Here is an 18,096-nt window from a genome sequence, read left to right as displayed (position 1 = left end):
AATAATAGCATTACTGTACTTCCCTAAGTCTGGATTTCTCTACCCCAAAGCAGCTCAGGGAGACTCAGCCACCAAGTGCCACAAGCAGCTCCGTGAACCAGCGCTCAACCTCCGCGTGTTGGAGACCGATTAAAGGGAGACAGCCCAAAAGATAATTGCGAGCTCTGCTTAGAGAGAAGCTGGAGACTTTGGGGTCCCAAGATAACCCAAATCCCGCTACGAGCCGGGCCCCTGCGCCCCGCAGCTGGGCTGCGAGCAGAGACAGGAACCAGGGCTCGGCTGCGGCTGCAACGTTTCCTGTCTTACAGAGCGAGAAAAAGAGCGAGAGCAGCAAAATGAGGTGGTTGGCATGAAGATGGCAGTTGAAGCGTGTTCGCGCCTGATAACCCCCCACTCACCCTGCTCCTCCACGGCGGTCGAGGGGTAGGACGGGACCCCTCAGGCCAGGTAAGTGTCCGCAGCACCGGGGGCCAGTGAGGGATGGAGGGGAGCGGAGGCTGCCACGCTAAAGGCAGCGGCATGCACCTTTTTTCCTCTTTTTTCACCCCGTTCTCAGCCTACACGATTGACACAGGGAGGCTGTAACATGAACCAGCAAGAAGCACTTTTTTTTTTTGTTTCCCTTGAAGCAAGAAACGTAACAGCTTGGAAAGCAAAAGTAAAGGACATGTCTGTTAATTAGAGAGGGTAATTTGGGGGTAACAGAAGGAGGAAATAGAGTATTAGCTTGTCAAGAAGGCCACAACAGTTTGCTCAGCATGGGGTGAGTAATGGACCGTGTATTTCTTTAAGCTTTACCTTGCTTTAAAGTGCATTTTTGGTTAACCGAGGATATTAAGAGCTGTTGTTGGGATGCACGGTGACAGCCTGGGCAGCCCAAAGGCAGCACAGGTGGGAGAGGGGCTGAGCTATTCCTGACTGGAAGAGCGGGGACAGAGCAGGACATCCGAGGCCCGGATTCAACATGCAATTGGGTCATTTCTAAAAATCAAGAAAAATTAGTTGAAAAATGCTTTTAAAGTGTCCTGAAGAGTTCAGAGCAGGTTTGGCTGTAGATACACACTTTGTCCCAAGCTATGGAGTTCATACCCAGCTTCAAGGCAGCGCATTGCGGGGCGCTGGCGTACGCCCACCTTGTGTTTCTGTGTGCAAAGCTGTTGGCCAGACCTTGCCTTGCCTGCTGGGCCAGGGAAAGCATGTGTGCAAGCACCGAGAGGAAAAGCCCTGGGTGAGCACAGCAGGATTGTTATGGTACGGACATGAAAGCTGCATAGGAATAACCTGCTCAGCCTTTTGTACCCCCAGATTCCTCCAGCTGAAAGCATATCCCAATAAGAAACACCTGAATAGTGAAACACCATTGGGATCATTCAGAAAATTTAAGCTAAAATTAGAGATGCTTCATAAGCTATTCAAAGAAGAGAATATTCAAATAAAAATGAATAAAAGCACATAAGCAAGTGCTGTACTTCAGGGGTGTCTGAAGCCCGCATCCCACGTGGGCTCAGCGTTGGGAGCAGTGTCCTGGCTGCGGATTTGCAGGCACCTTCCCTGCCCAGAGCAAGAGCTGACCACCTCAGAAGAGCCGCTCTCCTTCCAAAGGAAGCCCCTACAATGAAAAGATGGCAGTAGCAACAAGCTTTGGGTATGCCACAGCTAGCATAAGGACAATAAAAAGAATTACAGAGCAGATATTAATGCAGACTAAAAAGCATGGAAATATTCTATATGTAAATGGGGTTTACTTGTTCCCTTTTTTTTTTTTTCCCATTAGACTCAACAACTTCCTAATTGCTTGAGACAGAATGAGACAAATGAAGCTTTGGTGGTTTTGTTTGACACTGAAGAACATTTAACCTGAATTTTCAGAGACTAAAATTACTTTTTTCCCCTCCTGCCTACGTTAACATGATTTACTAAACATGAGAAAAGCCCCACACCAGACACAGCAGCTCCCAGGCTGAGCCCCCTGGGGCCAGGCACCCTCCGAGCAACATTCACAGGATGTGCACGGGGATGACGAGCCTCTTCACTGCTGATGGGGCGAGGGGACAGGAGAGGAGGAGGCAGCTTTTGCTCAAGGGGAGGAAGGCAGAGGAGCAGCAGTTGTGCTTAGTTATTGCTCAGCTTTCTTTTTAGCTGATGCAGAGGCGAAGGCCCAAATACACTCAATACGACCGAAGTCCAGTAAAAAACAATGCACCGGTGGCTTGCAACTGTGCAAAGAAGTCAGCAGGAGGGAGGAGGTTTCATATCTACACCCTGCGTGCGCATGTAGACCGTGCAATAGTGCTGAAACAGAGGAGCTCCTCCTTCGGCCAGGCCACTGCCTTGTTTGGGCCACAAAATCCCCAAACAGAGGTAGAGGTAGAATTCATGCCTGAAGCAAACTGGTACCATTGAAAGCGTAACGATCAACCACTATACGTGTATTTGCAATGAAGGAACCAAGTTGCAGCTTGGCAACATACAGACCCAGGGCTGCAGCCAGGAAGGCTTTGGGAGGACAAGTGAAGGCGAACAAGCAAAGGGCAAAGCGTTACACAGCATCCGAGCCAGAGAACTGGGGAGGGAGGTAGGGGGCAAAAAGGAGGTAAGAGAAAGCAGGACTCAGTAGCTGGGATCTTCAGAGAGTAGGTGCGCAGGGACTTTGCCAGATACTCCATTGAAAAACACCCTACAACACTTTCACTGCTCCAGACCTCTGTGCACACAAAAGAGACAGCCACACTGAGAAATATAATGCAACTGCTTGAAGAGTAAGTCACACAACAGCTATATCCACACTATATTTGGATCTATCAAAAAAAATTGGCAAAAGAAATGCATATTTAAAGAAGTTTACTGAAGGAATAGCAGCTATTGCTCTTCTTGCATTTTCATCATTTTCTTTAGGTTGGCTAAAGAGCTACAAGAGCGTGCACCAAAGAATTAGTCTGAATAACAGAGGGATTTTATTTTATCAGGAAAGCAATTCTCCCAGAGGAAGCAGTGGAAGCATCATTACTTGGTAGCAAAGCCAACTTCATGAGGCTGCGTTAATTGTTTGAAATTCTGTTTCTGGCATCCCCTGGGTCAGCACCGTCCAACAGAGGAGCAAGAACAGCACAGTGTGTTTTACATAGCCAACATGTATGAGTTCACGGACAGATTTCTCCAGGAACACTGCTTGCATCCATTGTATGAGGACTTCAGAATCAGCATCCAATACCTCACATGCATTTAATCTCAGAAATAATTAGTTTTCACCCAAATCATGTCTTTTCCCTCAGTTTCATCAGGACAGAGGACCCTAGAGCGGACAGGGCAGTCACAGACCAGCAGAGCTGCACCCAGCATGATCAGCCAGCCCGAGAAGGCACGGCCACGGCACTGGCACGAGAGCTACGATGAGAAGTGTGAGCGGCGGCACGAGACACGGGAGAACCTGCGGCACCGAAACAACGTGACGACCTGCCGCCGCCTCAGGCGGAGAACGGAGGAGCCGCCGCAGAGCCCCCGGCAAAGGGAGTTTCTGAGGAGGAGAAACCTGGTGAGCGATGCTGGAAGGACACTGCCAGGACAGAAGCCTGAAGCACGCATACCCCCAGACCCCTCCTCGTGGGTGGAACCGAGACCACCCGTCCTGCTTCAGGTAACATCAGCCCCCGGAGCGCAGGTCAATGCTCTGCCTGCTCCAGCTAGCACCCACTAAAGCACTGGCAGCCTGTCCACCGATCGCGACAGCATCGGGATCCAAATCAAAGTACAGACAAAAAGTGAGAATGCACCGACAAAAACGTGCATTTCCTTATGAACTGCAGTCAGGCACGGATAAACGCTGTCACCTCCCTCCCAGTGTGCTCCTCTCCCATTTTCAAAACCCTGAACTTTGCTAACCTTGAACCAGACAGAGATTTTCTGCCATTCCTCCAAGTACAACCCCACATCCTAGCTGCTAGATTGCAGTTCTGCACTTACAGAAATTATTTTTGCCCTTGAAAACTGAGCTCTAAACACATGCCTTCCCTCCATCACCTTCGCTGTTAGCAGGAAGGGTGCAGGAATTAGGAGACTCCCTGATACTCATTACCTACCCTGTGCTGCACAGCTAACAGCAACCCAGAGGGCTCACTGCCTTGAATAAATCTATAGAAAGATGCAATGCAAAACACCTCAATCTGAGAGCCAAACAGATTTCCTTCTAAACTTTTATCCCGTGCAAAATGAACAATTCCCCTGGTACGTTGTGAGTTCATCCTGGGGGCTTCACAAACCTATATGAGCAGAGACAGTCAAACACGAGTCAAACAGGCATGCCCTCAAGATCCCTTTGCAGCCAGAGAGCATGCAGAGCAATTACCTACCTCCCACTGCCATTTGGTTCACCAGGTTTAATCACCTGCTAGACAGCAGGAATCTTGAACAAGCATTTACACGTACATGGCCCATGCACGGTGCCTTCCTCTGTTTGCTTTTGCAGAGGTAACAAGGGGTGGGAGGCTGCAGGGGGCAGAGGGACAGTGGGCGAGCACCCTGCTCCCTCAGCCCTGGGGGGAAGCCAGTGCAGAACAGGTACCTCTGCTCCAAGGTAGCCAAATGGTAGCAGAGACCCAAGCCAGGACCCAGCTCCCTGCCGCCAAAAGTTCTCATCTTTTCCAAAAATATCTCAAGACACTTCAGGGCAGAGAGCGGCATTCCTTGTCCTGTTCTGGTGTACCCCCCCAGACACCAGCAGGTTTTTCCCCACTTCCCCACAGAGCTCTGGAGCTGCTGCAGCCAAAGCAGCAGATCCTTGTGGATTTGCCATAGTTTCTTGGCATGTCCTTGATGCTCTTCACCCAGTCACTGCAGGGACAAAGCCTGACCCAGCCACAGCCCCTTCCCCTCCATTCCTCACAGCCCATTTTGGAAGGACGCTGACTCAAGCTGCCCTCTCATTCCAGCACCCACGGAGCTGCCCCACATTCCCCCCTGCACACTCCCTGCTCAGCCTCAGCATTTTGGCAGAAGCTGTCCCCAGGCGAGGTGCCTCTGTGAACACCCGAGGTAGGTGAAGGATGCTTGGGTTTTCCAGCATAACAGCAGCTGTGACGTTTCCCTCCCACCTCTAAGTCTCCATCGAGCAGTTTGGGATGTAAGCTGGTAGCTCCCCTCTAACCCAAGCTCCCTTGCCAGCAGCCCTACGCCTGCGATTTAAGTTTTACCGTCCCAGTCTGAGTTTTCCCTGCAGACTGCAGGTGTTAAGAATATTTTTTTTCCTGTGGAGCTATAAACCAGCCCAGCCCATGGCTTAGCAACCAGTGCTGCTGAGCAGATGCTCTGCCCTACGGCTACCCTGTAAGTGCCCCAGATTATCTGGGGGCTGACTCCAGTCTGTAGGATTACTTAACTTCCCCTTCTCTGTCTATCTGAGAGCAGGCTCTTCTTTGCCTCTGGTCCCTATTGAGTTGTGTTACTGGATGCTGCTTAAACAACTGCTCTCCATCCTAGAAGCAATGCCATCTGAGATGGACACTCAAACAGAAGAACTTCATGGCCCCTGGGACGGGATGGGGGGGGGAAATCTGTCACATCCTTTCACTTTGCTTTCACAGGAACCCAGACCCTTACAAAGCCAAGCGCAGGAGTGAAAGACTCGAGCCAGCAGACAGAGTAAGCCGGTCCTCCCCTCCCTTCCTCCCTGGGCTGTAATTCAGATACCCGCAGGGCAGTGGCCTCTGACGCCCAAGCCCAAACAAGTTTCACCTCAGCACAAGCTTTTGCTCTGCTTGGGCTGGTGGGGAGCGGCTGGTGTCCAGAGCCATGGGTTGCTGCAGACCCCTGCATCGCACTCACCTCAGTAACACACTTTCTTTTTTATTTTAGTTGTGGAATAGCAGTTTTAAATAAGGTAAGCGAAACACAGATAATAACTAGCCTTGAACTCCTGCAAAAGAAGTAAGTTCCTAGAATTTCTAACCAGGATATGGACTTTTGCTAAATTTCTGTAGTTTCAAAAATTATGATGCTGCTCCTATAGGAGAGAAAGGCACTTCTGTCCCATGGATATCTACTGTTCTCATTCAGTAACTGCCCCGATTTAATACACTACATGGCAAAGATGCCATAACTCCGATGCTGTAAGTTGCTGCAGAAAACATTTTCACTTCCCTGGAAAAGCCAAACAAACGAAGCCCAGCAGGCTGTCCTCCTCCGCCCAGAGCCAGGCTGTTAACTTCAGTTTTATTTTAAAATATTTGGATTTTGTAGCCAGTTCATAAAGTGTTTATAAACTGAAACAATCCTATTGTTTTTGCCCTTTCCCTTTCAGGAAATGGTGCAGCTGTCCAACTACCTGAAGGTAGGTACCAAATATTGTACGTACCCACAGGGAAAGCAGGTCTTCAGTCAGTACAACAATATTTTTTAGATTATAATTATTATTAAATAAAGACGTGTTACATACCCAATTTTAACGTGGCCAAGAAAGCCTACAGACAAGCCACTGAACCCAAAGACCTGACTGAAACGCCCCAAGTGGGGGAAGCCCCGACCCTGAGCTGGAGGGGGGAGCTGGGCTGTCCCCACCAGCTCTGGGGGTCCCCGCTGACCAGTTCTCCCCTTCCCCGCAGGAGGCCCTACACCGCGAGCTGCTGCTCAAGCAGAAGATGGTGATTTTGCAGGAGCTTTTCTCCACGCTGCTGCAAGCATCAGAAAAATCCTGGCAGGTACCAGGGAGCTGCACGAGGCGATTCCTGCTGGGCTGGGGGGAGGTCTTGCCTCGGCAGGACTGGGCTTGTGTGCAGAAGCAAGAGCACCCCACGGGTCTCCCTTTCTTTCCCGGAGCTAAGTTCTAGCTCTGCCTGGCTTCAGTGCTTTACAGGCATGGAGATGTTACAGGTTTAAAACGCAACGCCGTCACCTAGCAGACGAGACATCATGCAGAACTGTTCACCTGCAAGTAGCTGCTTGCCCTGCCTCTCTCCTTGCTGTCACCTTTCTTCTTAGGGACGGTTGAACACAAACTGAGAAGTTAGGGGGCTACTTTGCTTGAAGTTTTTCCCCTTTTGTCCCCCGAAAGACTGTTACAAAATGTACTTTACTTTCAGATCAACAGGAAGTGTAAAACACTTTTCTTCTGTAAGGTTTTGTTTGTTTGTTTTTTTAATACTTGCCTTTCCCACTTTTTCTTAAATAAAAAGCAAACAGAAGTGTACAAGTGGGGAAAAAAACTGAATGAACCCAAACAACCATCTTCCACCAAATTTTCTTTCCTAGTCAAGAAGAGTTTCAAATATTTTGAACCAGTTTTTTTTTTTTTTTCCCCAAAAAATAAAAATTTTAGATGCACCAAACTGGTGCATCCAAGCGCCAGTGAACACCACATTAGATGGGAGAAAAGACAGACTGTTTCTTAATCTGGAACACAACGGCTAAAAAAAAAACCCACCCAGTGCACACAGCCTTCCTGCCGAGCTCCCAGCCACCCAGTCTGTTCCTCGCTAGGACCCGTGGGGACATCCTCCGCCCCGGTTCCTTTCGGGGACGTATTCTGGGCCCCAAACACAGGTCAGGGGACCCAATACCACGATGCTCTGGCACACCTGCTTAGCCTTAGGGGCTCTGCTGAATCGTGGCCCTGCATCAAGCTATTTCCCCACAGCTCAAACAAAATCCTCCAGGCAGCGCTGAAAACCAGGGCCCATTTTTTTGCTCTCAGGAGGTAAAATTGAGGTGATGCATTTTATGTAACACATGAAGTTTTTTTATATAGGATTATTAAATGAAATATAAGTTTACAGTTCATTGTGCCATTAAAAGAGTAGTTTGAAAGTTCTGTTGGGGCAGAAAAGTGATTGGGTGAGATGGTGTAAAAAACTTGTATTAGATGTACTGCGGTTAGAAGCTTCCGCCTGCGCTTGCTTCTTCAAATATAATATGAGCAGGAAAAAAACACCCTGACACACTCTGCAGGAAGTAGCCATGAAACCTCAGCTTAGAAACAGGTGGGTGCACTTTGCTTCTCGCTATCTCTGCTACAGAAGACAGACTTTGCTGCTGCCTCTCGCATTCAGCCTTTATTTGGACTAAAAATTAACTCGCCGCTGGCACTGGAGCCAACGGGGCAAACAAGGCAGATGCTGCCTGCTTGGAGGGGATCCCCTGGGAGCTGCGCGGAGGGGGGCAGACGGGGGGCAAGGGGCTTCTCTGGGAGGTGCTGGCAAAGGGAGGTACAGACAGGTCCTGTACAATAATGCTGTGCCGTGGAAACTGATGGTTGGTTGCTCGTTTCCAGGCCCAGGTGAGATGCCAAATGCTTGTTGCTGAGGTTTTTTTAATCCTTTCCAATATTTTGGGTCTCAAAGAAATGTGATTGCATACACTTGAATGATCTGGTAGTGATTCTTGAAACAGACAGAGAGTCATTTTTGAGATGCTGCTCGTGTTTGTGGGTGCTTCTGGTTTGATGGAGCAAGCAAATACTCCACAGGAGGATAGGGTGTAGTTAAACTGAAGGGATAAAGCATTTGGTTCCTTCCCCCTCCCACAATTTTACTTCTAGGTTAGAGACACCTTCCTACCACAGGTCTGTACCTTAAATCCCCCATCTGTTGTAAAACTTGCTTAGTTGATTCAAAAATGCTGCCAGATGAAGGAAGCTAAGCAAGTCTCAGTTATGATTATTAAGAGTAATTAGTTTCAAGCTGTTCTCTTCTTTAAGAAGAAAATTGCTACCTTAATATATTTTCTTCCCTTCCTGACCTCTGAAGTTGAGCCTGACTTTTGGAGGTACCTTGCAGCTCTGCAGAGTTTAAGATCTTTGCCATTTCCAGCGCATTACTACTACTACTACATGGACCCATTTTTCTAGTGCAAAGATTGTGTCTGGGCAAACTGGAAGCCTTCCAGAAACAGCATTTATTATTACTGCTTTAACCAGCTAGTTAAAATGACTAAGGGAAGGCTTATCAAAGAATTCACCGATCACAGGAAAACCAAAACACTACAGCTGTCAGCCAAAAACAGTTAAGTGCTGTGTAAGTACGTTAAAGTGACAGCAGTAGAGAAATGCAGAAGAGTTTGAAAAAGCTTTTGGAGCTGCCCGTTCAGGTAACCTCAGACTTTCAGGTCTCAGGTAATCAGACTTTCTGAAGATGAGGGCTACAGAGGATTCAAATATGGTATTTGCAAGACAGTGTATTTTGAACATCTTAGCCCTAAATCCTCTCCTCTGCCTGGCTTTCAGTAGGTGCCTCTGGGCTCTCTAGCAAGGCACAGTGCAAGGATCCCCAGGTGGTGTTCAAACAGTGTCACCAGAGACACTGCAGAAGAGAGGAAAACCAACCACCACCTGATGATAGCGGCTATGGGGGTTTTTTTGTTGTTGTTTTGTTTAGTTGGGGGGGTGGGGTGTTTTGGTTTTGGGTTTTTTTTTTTAAAGCAGCCCCTTTCACGTAGATAATCTTCAACACAAGGGCTTGACCAAGATATGCTCACATAACTTTTCTGGTCAGAAGCATAATTTCTGACACCCTCCCATATATGTGCACATGCTTACTCACCCCTCGCTGCCATGCTGTTCTGGTAACGGCCCTAACAGACAGGGTATTCCATTTAGGGAAGTCTTTATGTTCTTTTGCCAATTTATAAGCTGCATCTCCATGAAAGGAGTTTGCCAGCACGTTTCTGCTCTCAAGCGTAGGAAGGGCCTGGTGCTCTGTTGCCTTGTACTTTGCACAGTCATTTACCTCTGTGCACAACGGCCATAACACCACCACCCTCTAACGTGGGCCTTTGCAGACAGCAGACTAAAATAAACTGCAGAGGAAAACTAGGCATAGTATTTCACATATAAAAATGCTTTTCAAAATTTCACCTACTTTCTAAGAGGCTAGAGTCTTTAGTATTTTGTACCAACAACTGGGAAGGTTTATTCTTTGGGACTGTAAACTTACTTTTGTGCAAATTTAAACAGTGCTAAGACACCAGAGAATCTGGTTTTGCTTGGGTCTAACAGCTATTCCTGTAACATCAAGGAGTTGCTTTTTCAGAGGCTTGACTTCAAACAGCAGTAAGCAAAGCGGTTACAGGCGTTCTCAGTAGTGGTGGTGGAAAAACAGCCTACGTGATCTCTTTACTAGAAATTTTATCTGAATTTGCATGCAGTCTGGTTTCACAAAACTAAAGAAGCCTGACTAACGCTGACAGGAGATTATAAGGAAAATGAATCATCCCTGTTGCCCTCTTATCCCCCTGCCCAGCTGCTAGGTGTTGCAATGCAGACCCAACCCATTTCCTAAGGGAACCAGCAAGACAAGACCTTAGTACCAGCTGGAGCTTTAGGCAAGGAGCATTGCAGGGAGGAACCGTCAGCCAGGGAACAGGGCTGTGCGCAGGCACAGGCGGCAGCTATGCTTCTGCCAGACCCATCCAGACTAACCTGAAATCTCCTTGCTCTTAACTTCTCATCTCCCTGCAAGTACCTGCACTCAGTAACCAGTAGAACTGCCTCAGGAGAGTTTTTCAACGTGTTAAGAGTCTTCCCCCATATCCCATTTATTCTGAGATTGTGAATGGCTTATTTGAACTCTGTGAGCATTGAAAAGACTTTGACCAAATTTAGGCACAATATTACAGATGAAGAAAAGGGAGAAAGTGAATCAAAACAGAAGCTAACAAAACATTGGGGGCATATTGTGTAGTTCATGATTCCACACATCAGTTCAATTGTTTTTTTCCCCAGGGTCAGCTGAATGAAGATAAACTGAAGTGTAAACTAAGGGCACTTGAAAATCAGCTGCAGGCCTGCACCCAGGTAATGTCTGATTGCTGAGAAACAAACATGGGTGAAGAAAGGCATGAAAACAAAATACCGAACCACGTAATTAGGTCGGGTCTCAGTTTCTAGAGCAATCTGATTAGATATGGATCTGAAAACAATTTTTCCTTTTTGCTGAAGCAATGCTTCACAGCAAATTAGCAGTAGCATTTACACACTCTGGATTTGCTAATATTCAGGCTTAGCAAGATTAGGAATATGTCAGAGAAGACCCTTCAAGCACTTTAATTCTTCCTTTGAAGAGCTACTCAAAGGAGTGCGTGAAGAAGATCCTGATAGAGATGGAAGACCAGAAGCAGACCTATGAGCAGAAGGCAAAAGAGGCTCTTCAGAAGATGCTGGAGGACAAACTCCAAACAGAGCAGCAGCTACAAAACTCTCAAGTAAGCAACATGTTTTACACATGCTTTGCTTTAATCTAGTCCAACTGTGACAAAGAGCCCCCACGTTTCAGGGAAAGGCAATGACTAGCTTACCATCAGTAACAAAGATGCAAAAATATCTTTTTTTTTTTTTAGCTACCAAGCAAAGTCCAAAGCAGCTTTGTGGCAACCTGTGCTCATTTTGTGAGCCATACATCAGGTTATTAAAAACAGCACAGCAGTATGTTTCCCCAACTGTGTATGGCAGTTTTAAATGTAATCCCTTCTCCTCTACCGTCCCTTCTTCCCATTCCCTTCTCTGCATGCACAGAGCAACAGCCACACACAGCGACATCCAGGCCACGAGGTCTCCAGAGACACTTTTTCTGGAGTTCCTCTTTTATATGAAAATGGGTTTTCCCCAAGAGGTAGCGATTTGCTTTGACCCACAGGATAACTGGTATTTTCACAAAAACAAATCAGTCTTATCCCAAATACTACCATGCTTCTAAATCCTCCCGGCAGCAGAGGAACTCGGGTTCCACAGCCAACCCTCTGCCCGTGTTTGCTCTGTCCATCAGATGGCATCAGACCCACACAGGTTATTATAACCCTGACGCAGGAGGAGGCAGCGCTGCCCCAGCCCCATGCACAGGCCAGCTGACGTGAGTGCCCATGGATGCTGTTCAGGGCAGCCTGGCACAGTCCTGCCGGGTGGTGGGTCACAGCCCACCCTTGGGTCCTTGTCTCCTCCACAGAGAAGCCTGGCAGCGACAAGAGAGGACCTTGCTTTCTGGAAAGAGCACTATACCACACTCAAAGCTGAATTGACCAAGATGACCACAGCGCACACTGAGCTCGAGAACAGCTTCCACATTTTGCAAAGCGAACTGCAGGTACGTTAGTTCTCCGCAGGAACAGCATCCATGGGAGCTCGTGTTTTCCAATTTGCAAGCAGGGAAGCCCCTGGGTTGAGATCACTGTATAATAAATCCTGTTCAAGGAAGCACAGCAGTTACACCTGCAACCTAGTTCTCAGCTCGGGGCTGCCTTTCATTGCCAGAAAGCTGGCCGACGCTGCGTGCTCACAGGCTGCCCACGGCATGGTGCCAGGGCTGGGCTGATGCCGGGGCTCTTCTTGCCCCCAGCGAGCAGACGCACAGAACGAGCAGCTCCACCAGGCCCTGCACAGCCTGCAGAGCGAGCACGCCACGCTCCACCAGCGAGCCAGCGCCTTGCAGGAGGACAACAACCTGAAGGCAGAGCACATCAGCGCCATCGAAGGTATCGTGTGCGGGGGAATGGTGGGGGCGTCTGTCCTTCAAATGAACAGAGGATATAAGGAAAATAGTCTTAAAATCCTGGTCCTTAAAGCCAAGCACACACACATGCAAAAGACTCTCCACGCTTGCCGAGAGAGCCTCTGGTTTCCAAAGGGCCCCTAAAGTCTTTTCCAACCAGATTAAAGGACTTCAGAGAATTGAAATGACTTTTCTAGAAGAAAGGATGGAATGAGAGACTTGGGGGAAAAAAAAGAAAATCAAAAGATGAGTCCTCAGCTTTGACGAGGACCTTTGCATCCTTGTCAGACCCATCGAACACAGCAATGCAAGCCCACACAGGTGGCGGGCATCGCCCATTACTGTCTGAGGTGCTGCTGCATGGTGGTGGATATGCTAATAGCACCTTCAAGTACCAATTCAGATAGAGGCAAGGAAACTCACACATCACTCTTATGGCTATTTTAAAACACAATTAAGGAAGAGTAAATAGGTGGCAGTTCTATTTTCATAACAGGTCTCACACAAACAGCTTTAAAATAAACCATAAATTAATAGAATGTAAGGCACACTAGAAAAAGCTACCAAAACTGAAAGGGCAGTTAACAGCTCAATATCTGATCTTCAGAGAAGAAAGTTGAGTGTAGCCAACAATATCCACGCCACTTAACACATGTGGAGAAAGGGAAAGTTGCCATCCTCGCGTAAAGATACAGAGACTTACATCAACATTGATTTTCTTCTTATCATTATTTCAGATAAGTTGCAAAAAGAACAAAATCAGAAGGTAACGCTGGAGGCAACAATCAGCCATTTGCACAGTAAGTAACACAAAGAAGTGCAAAGTAAGAGAGCTGCGGCAGCGCTGTGGACGATAACAGCGGCTTTTCATGTTCACAGACTTGATACAGAACCAGACCAACCAACAGAAGACCCAGGAGGTGACAGTGCAAAGGAAAGGTCAGCAAACTTTGTAACTCCCACCTAGCACTCCTCTCACTGGATACGGGAATGTTAGACCTGACTCTAAGAGAAGTCTACAGTGGTTTAGAATAAAGGATTACTTTAAAGCTGCACAAAGCGAGTTATTATATTTTGCTAGTTAACATTAAATGTAAGTGTATTTATGATGGCAAACACTTTAAAAAATAAATGGATTTCATTGCAAATTCTACTTCAGTGGCTATGCCATTTCTTTCCCAAGCAAAATACATTCCAGTTTATAATTGCAGCTACAGTTGTACTTGAAAAAAAAGTAATAAAAGGCATTTTAACTCTCCCTCCCTTCCATTTCTGGCAACTAATTATAAATATTCCTCTAAAGAGGATTAACTTGTAGCTACAGCAGAGGCAGGCCCATAACTAACTCAGCTCCTGTGTCCTCTGCTGTGTGCACAGCACACAAATATTATCTTTAAACTGCACTGAGTAAACAAGATCTAAAGCAAACTGAAAGCCTACACCTGTTTCTCATCAGAAGCCTGACTGTTTTCTAGACCAGGTTTTCACCACACAGACCCCACCTCTCACTCCTGCCAAGGAAAAACAAAATGCTCTGTTAGAGCACCCCGAGGAGGAGGAGGGAGAAGAAAGTCTGAAGGATGAGATGCAGAAAAGGACATCCCAGCTTACAGCAAAGGAGAACGAGGTGAGGCAGTCACTGAATCATGGCAGGGACCAAGTTCCCTTCTGGGGGGCGAGCTGCTGGTGTTAGTGCTCCAGCAGCAGCAGCACAACACAACGCACCAAAGCTCATGGAAGTAACCTGAGCTTGGTATCTCCTGTAAGGATTATTTCTGCTGAATTTTTATCCTGATACCAGCCTCAGCTAAACCCCAGATGCAGTGTCCACCTGCAAAGGCAGGGCACCAGCAGCCTGGCGCCCGGGGCTGTAGCAGCAGAGGCCTCTCCATACAAACCTATTTCTGCTCTCACAGACAAGAGAGTCTCAACAGTCTCACAGGGAAAAGCCAAAGCCACACTTTAAGAGCTGAAGCCCCGAGCGCAAAGGAAGGAGAGGAGGAAGAAAGGCTTGCAAATAACAGGAAGGGTCTGCTAACAAAAGCAATGCCCTTACAACTGGGCTGCAAAAAACTTCAAAGCTTTCTGACCCCTTACATGCACTTTCCCATCTAAAAGACTGTTTGAGGACACAAGACTGGTAGCACAAACTGTGCCATGTCCTCTGCCAGCCAACAGCCCCATAGTTCTTACAGCAGTACTCACATAGCAAGGATTTATAAGAAAGAATTTATAACTTACTGTAGCAGAGCTTAGAGCCACGCAGAAGAAGAGCTTGTCCTACTGACCCACGCTGGTGAGTGCAGCACCAGGCATCACCCAGCATCACCTGGGGAAGGGTTTTGTAAAGCACAATCACAGCAAAAGGGAACAGCTGGGGGGGCCCAGCTGCCCCCGCGGCAGCTCTTGCAGCCTCTCGGTGCAAGCAGCCTCCTTCCACAGCTGCTGCTAACGCACCGCTCACCGGGAAGGCAGCCGGGTCTCGCGCTGTGTGGCCGTTTGGACCAAAGACGCTCCCTGGGTTTTGGGGTTGCACAATGCAACAAAGGCACCTGTCCTGTGTGCTCCATGTTTCAGAGGGTTTAAAGGACTCTGCAACTGCTCTCACAGTCAGTGAAATGCAGACTGAATTTCAGAATGAGAGGCAAACCCTGCCACGAGTTTGCACTCCATGTCTTCTTCCTGACCTGCACGCTTCTGTGGTCATAAAAATAACTATTGCTTCTTTCTCCCATGTGATGTGAAAGATGGCAGCAAAGCCAAGCAGGTCACGGGATGGTAACCGACCGGGCATTGCCTCTATCACCACTTTCCTGGTAACACTGAGATCTACTCTGTCCCCTATAGGTATATATGGGCATACAGGTAGCAGAAGTGAAAATCCCCCGCCACTGCAGTGCCCGTGCATGGGCAAAGCGCTGCAGCCGCTGCGGGAGCCCTGCCACTCTCGGCATGTACAAGAGTGAGGGGATCCCTCCTGCTAACGGCCCCTCGCTCTGCTTGCAGTGCACGGAGCTGCGCTCGGAGCTGGAGGCCCTGAGCGAGGAGTACCGCTCCTGCCTGACCAGGCTGCGCCAGTGCCGGGACGAGCTCAACCACTTCCAGAGCAAGCAGGCAAAGGTGGGAGGCATTCTTCGCCCTGACTCCCAGTGCTTTCGGACCGAGGCTGCAGATCGGTCTGGGAAAAATTCCCCCATTTATTTGTGCAGTGCGGAAAGATGAATGACATGTTTGCTAGGGATGAGATGAGAAGTTTCTTTTCCCCACCAATTTACTAGAAACACTTCCTTCTCTTTGCAGAGACAGCGCAGTCACTGGATCCCTCTCCTGGTGGCAGTGATAGCAATGGCCATAGCCACCTTCCTCGCAAGTTACAGACCATGAAGGACCTTCTCGATGACCAGTCTCACTGCAGGAGCCGACTTCTGCTTCACCAACAGCAACGCGCTCTCACCGCAGTGCACCGTCTGCTGTTTTGCACTTGCCTGTTTGGTTCATATCCTGAGCTGGTCTCACTCCAAACTGCCGTGGCTCCAATAAACGCTGGGAGATCACTCCTTCCCTTGGCCGCTTTGGTTATTCTGTGTCAGCTGAAGGTTGTGCTGCCCAGTCCCCGCGGCACTGAGGGACAAAGCCACTCCAACCACCACTCCCACGGCTCGTGCAGGGCAGGAGGGAAGGGGCATCCTGTGCCCTTGGGGTCCAGCCTCCCTGGTTTTCATGGCCGGTGGCTGAGAGGACTACAAAATTCTCTTCCTTTATTTATTGCCTCCCTAGATGGCAGGCATTCGACCCTGGACCACCTCTACTGATACCTGGACAAAGAAACCCAGCTCAAGGAGGCTTTTTAGCACCGTCCCCTCCTACTCCCCCCATGCACTGCCTGTCCTGAGCAATTTTCCCACCTCCCGCCCATCGGGCCCAGTTCGGCCCACCGCTTTTTGAGCCTGTCTCATGGCCAAGCATCCCCACAGCCACGTCCACTTCCCTTTCACTGCCAGCACCACATTAATTTGACAGAGACAGGGGTTTTAAGCCCCTTTCAGAGCTGCACTACGCAGGTTTTACAGTAGCACTTACCCCTCGCTCAAGCGCAGGCTCAGCTATGAGGCGGTGCATGACACCACCTCGCATGAGTAATAAATGTGATACGGAGCCTACAATAAACTTCACAAATTCAAAATACTGTGGTGTTCAAATTTTTTATTAATCCTCAGCTGTTCGCAGCAAATAAATATACCCTGACTTTACAGGGCACACTCCGTAGTCCGGATGGAGGCTGCAGACCAGCTGCGAGAGCGTACATCCACACACTGGTCTTCTGGGAAGTACAGGTATTTGATTTGCAACTGGCCTATGAGGCCGGGGGCACGAGATCGTCAATTTTCAGCCTTTGTTGCTCACAGACCTCCTGAGAGCCTCAGTGGGCTGCATGTACAGGAACCGGATCTCTTGCTTCAGTCCCTGATGCAAGTGAGAAATAGGCCAAAAAGTCTGAGTTTGTGTTTTACAAGGCAACCGCTGGAAGAGACACCACCTCGCTCAAAATGCGGAGATCTACAAAGTCATTCTGCACACTGAAGGCCTCCTTCAGCTCATCGCACCAGGCGTCCAGCACCTCCTTCAGCTCCGCGCAGAGGCTCTCCGGGATGCTGAAGGAGTAGATCTGGACCCTGAGACCGTCCCTTATCCTGGGGCAGGAGGCCTGGACTGTGAACACCCTCAGCGGTGTCAGCGCCAGGCAGTTCTCAGCGCCCTCCTCCACGGAGAAGGTGTACACCGCCGGGTAGCCCAGCAACACCCCGACGATGGTGCAAAGGTTCCAGCCCGCGGGGACAACCTCGCTGGAGGACACGGGGCTGGTGGCGGCGGCCTCGGCGGCCCCTAGGTGGGCAAGGAGGGTGGCGAGGTGGCCCCTGATGGACTCGGCCTCCGCTGGCCCGCAGAGAGCCGGGCACTGCCGCCCCGCCGAGACATCCATGAAGGGCGCGGGGCGGGCGCGCAGCACGGCCGCCAGCCTCCGCCGGGCGAGCCCCGGGTGCAGCAGCAGGGCCGAGCCCTCCGCGCCCAGCAAGTGGAGGCGGCGCGGGGCCAGCCCGGCCTCCCTCAGCCGGGCCAGGTACCGCCGCAGCTCGGCGGGGCCCGCCGCGCCGCAGTCGTACAGCAGGGCCGGCTTCAGCCCCGCCGCCACCGCCAGCACCTCCCCGGCTAGCTGCAGGGCACGGGCCGCCGGCAACCGCCACCGCCGCCCGGCCCCCAGCTCCTCCCGCGCCGCCGCCACCAGCCGCGGCGCCGACAGGGCGCTGCCCGCCGGGCCCTCCGCCCCGGCCGCCGGGCCCATCGCCGCGGCGAGCCGAGGAGAAGCCACCGCCGGGCCCACCGCTTCCGGGTCGGCCTCGGCGCTAGCGTGGGCGGTGGCCCGGGGCGGAGCGGCTGGGTCCCGCCCGGAAAGGCCGCTCCGCTCCGCCGTAGGCCTGGGCCCGGGACCGCCCGGGAAGGCCGCTCCGCCCGGGCCCGGGCGGAGCGGCCTTCCCGGGCGGTCCCGGGCCCCAGCGGCCTCACCGACAAGGAAGAGGCCGTTTAGGAGCAGGCCGCTGCCGACACCCTCAGCCAGAGCTTGGGAAAGCAACGG

At 50.0% G+C, this 18,096-nt stretch overlaps 2 protein-coding genes across 3 annotated transcripts; one reads left to right on the top strand and one right to left on the bottom strand.

Moving 5' to 3' along the window:
* Nucleotides 1-363: 363 nt before the first annotated feature.
* TRAF3IP3 (TRAF3 interacting protein 3) lies at nt 364-16,637 on the top strand. 2 transcript variants are annotated; one of them, XM_076358076.1, is made up of 16 exons: nt 364-447; nt 3,273-3,634; nt 4,926-5,028; nt 5,577-5,634; nt 5,848-5,872; nt 6,293-6,322; nt 6,594-6,689; nt 10,706-10,777; nt 11,044-11,184; nt 11,922-12,059; nt 12,312-12,447; nt 13,202-13,264; nt 13,344-13,403; nt 13,940-14,091; nt 15,471-15,584; nt 15,765-16,637. In XM_076358076.1, exons 2-16 carry the CDS (start codon nt 3,338-3,340, stop codon nt 15,846-15,848), a joined length of 1,569 nt encoding a protein of 522 aa, XP_076214191.1. In that variant the 5' UTR covers nt 364-447; nt 3,273-3,337; the 3' UTR covers nt 15,849-16,637. The 2 variants fall into 2 exon arrangements, with proteins under 2 accessions (XP_076214191.1, XP_076214192.1); XM_076358077.1 differs by lacking the exon at nt 15,471-15,584.
* A 13-nt stretch (nt 16,638-16,650) lies between these two features.
* Nucleotides 16,651-17,805, bottom strand: C22H1orf74 (chromosome 22 C1orf74 homolog). The gene has a single exon (XM_076358079.1). The coding sequence runs from the start codon at nt 17,803-17,805 to the stop codon at nt 16,972-16,974; it is 834 nt and encodes a 277-aa protein (XP_076214194.1). The 3' UTR covers nt 16,651-16,971.
* Nucleotides 17,806-18,096: the final 291 nt, after the last annotated feature.

Source organism: Aptenodytes patagonicus, chromosome 22 (genome assembly GCF_965638725.1).
Source record: "Aptenodytes patagonicus chromosome 22, bAptPat1.pri.cur, whole genome shotgun sequence".
Classification (NCBI taxonomy): domain Eukaryota; kingdom Metazoa; phylum Chordata; class Aves; order Sphenisciformes; family Spheniscidae; genus Aptenodytes; species Aptenodytes patagonicus.
The sequence above is the reverse complement of the archived record's forward strand: the minus strand, read 5'-3'. Positions and strand labels throughout refer to the sequence as shown.

What these genes read in the sequence shown, in the direction of transcription:
- TRAF3IP3 (XM_076358076.1), top strand. Translation starts at nt 3,338, where the DNA reads ATGATCAGCCAGCCCGAGAAGGCACGGCCACGGCACTGGCACGAGAGC. An exon ending in GGTGACAGTGCAAAGGAAAG is followed by an intron (nt 13,404 to 13,939) that starts GTCAGCAAACTT and finishes ACTGTTTTCTAG; the next exon opens with ACCAGGTTTTCACCACACAG. An exon ending in TCCAGAGCAAGCAGGCAAAG is followed by an intron (nt 15,585 to 15,764) that starts GTGGGAGGCATT and finishes TTCTCTTTGCAG; the next exon opens with AGACAGCGCAGTCACTGGAT.
- C22H1orf74 (XM_076358079.1), bottom strand. Translation starts at nt 17,805, where the DNA reads ATGGGCCCGGCGGCCGGGGCGGAGGGCCCGGCGGGCAGCGCCCTGTCG.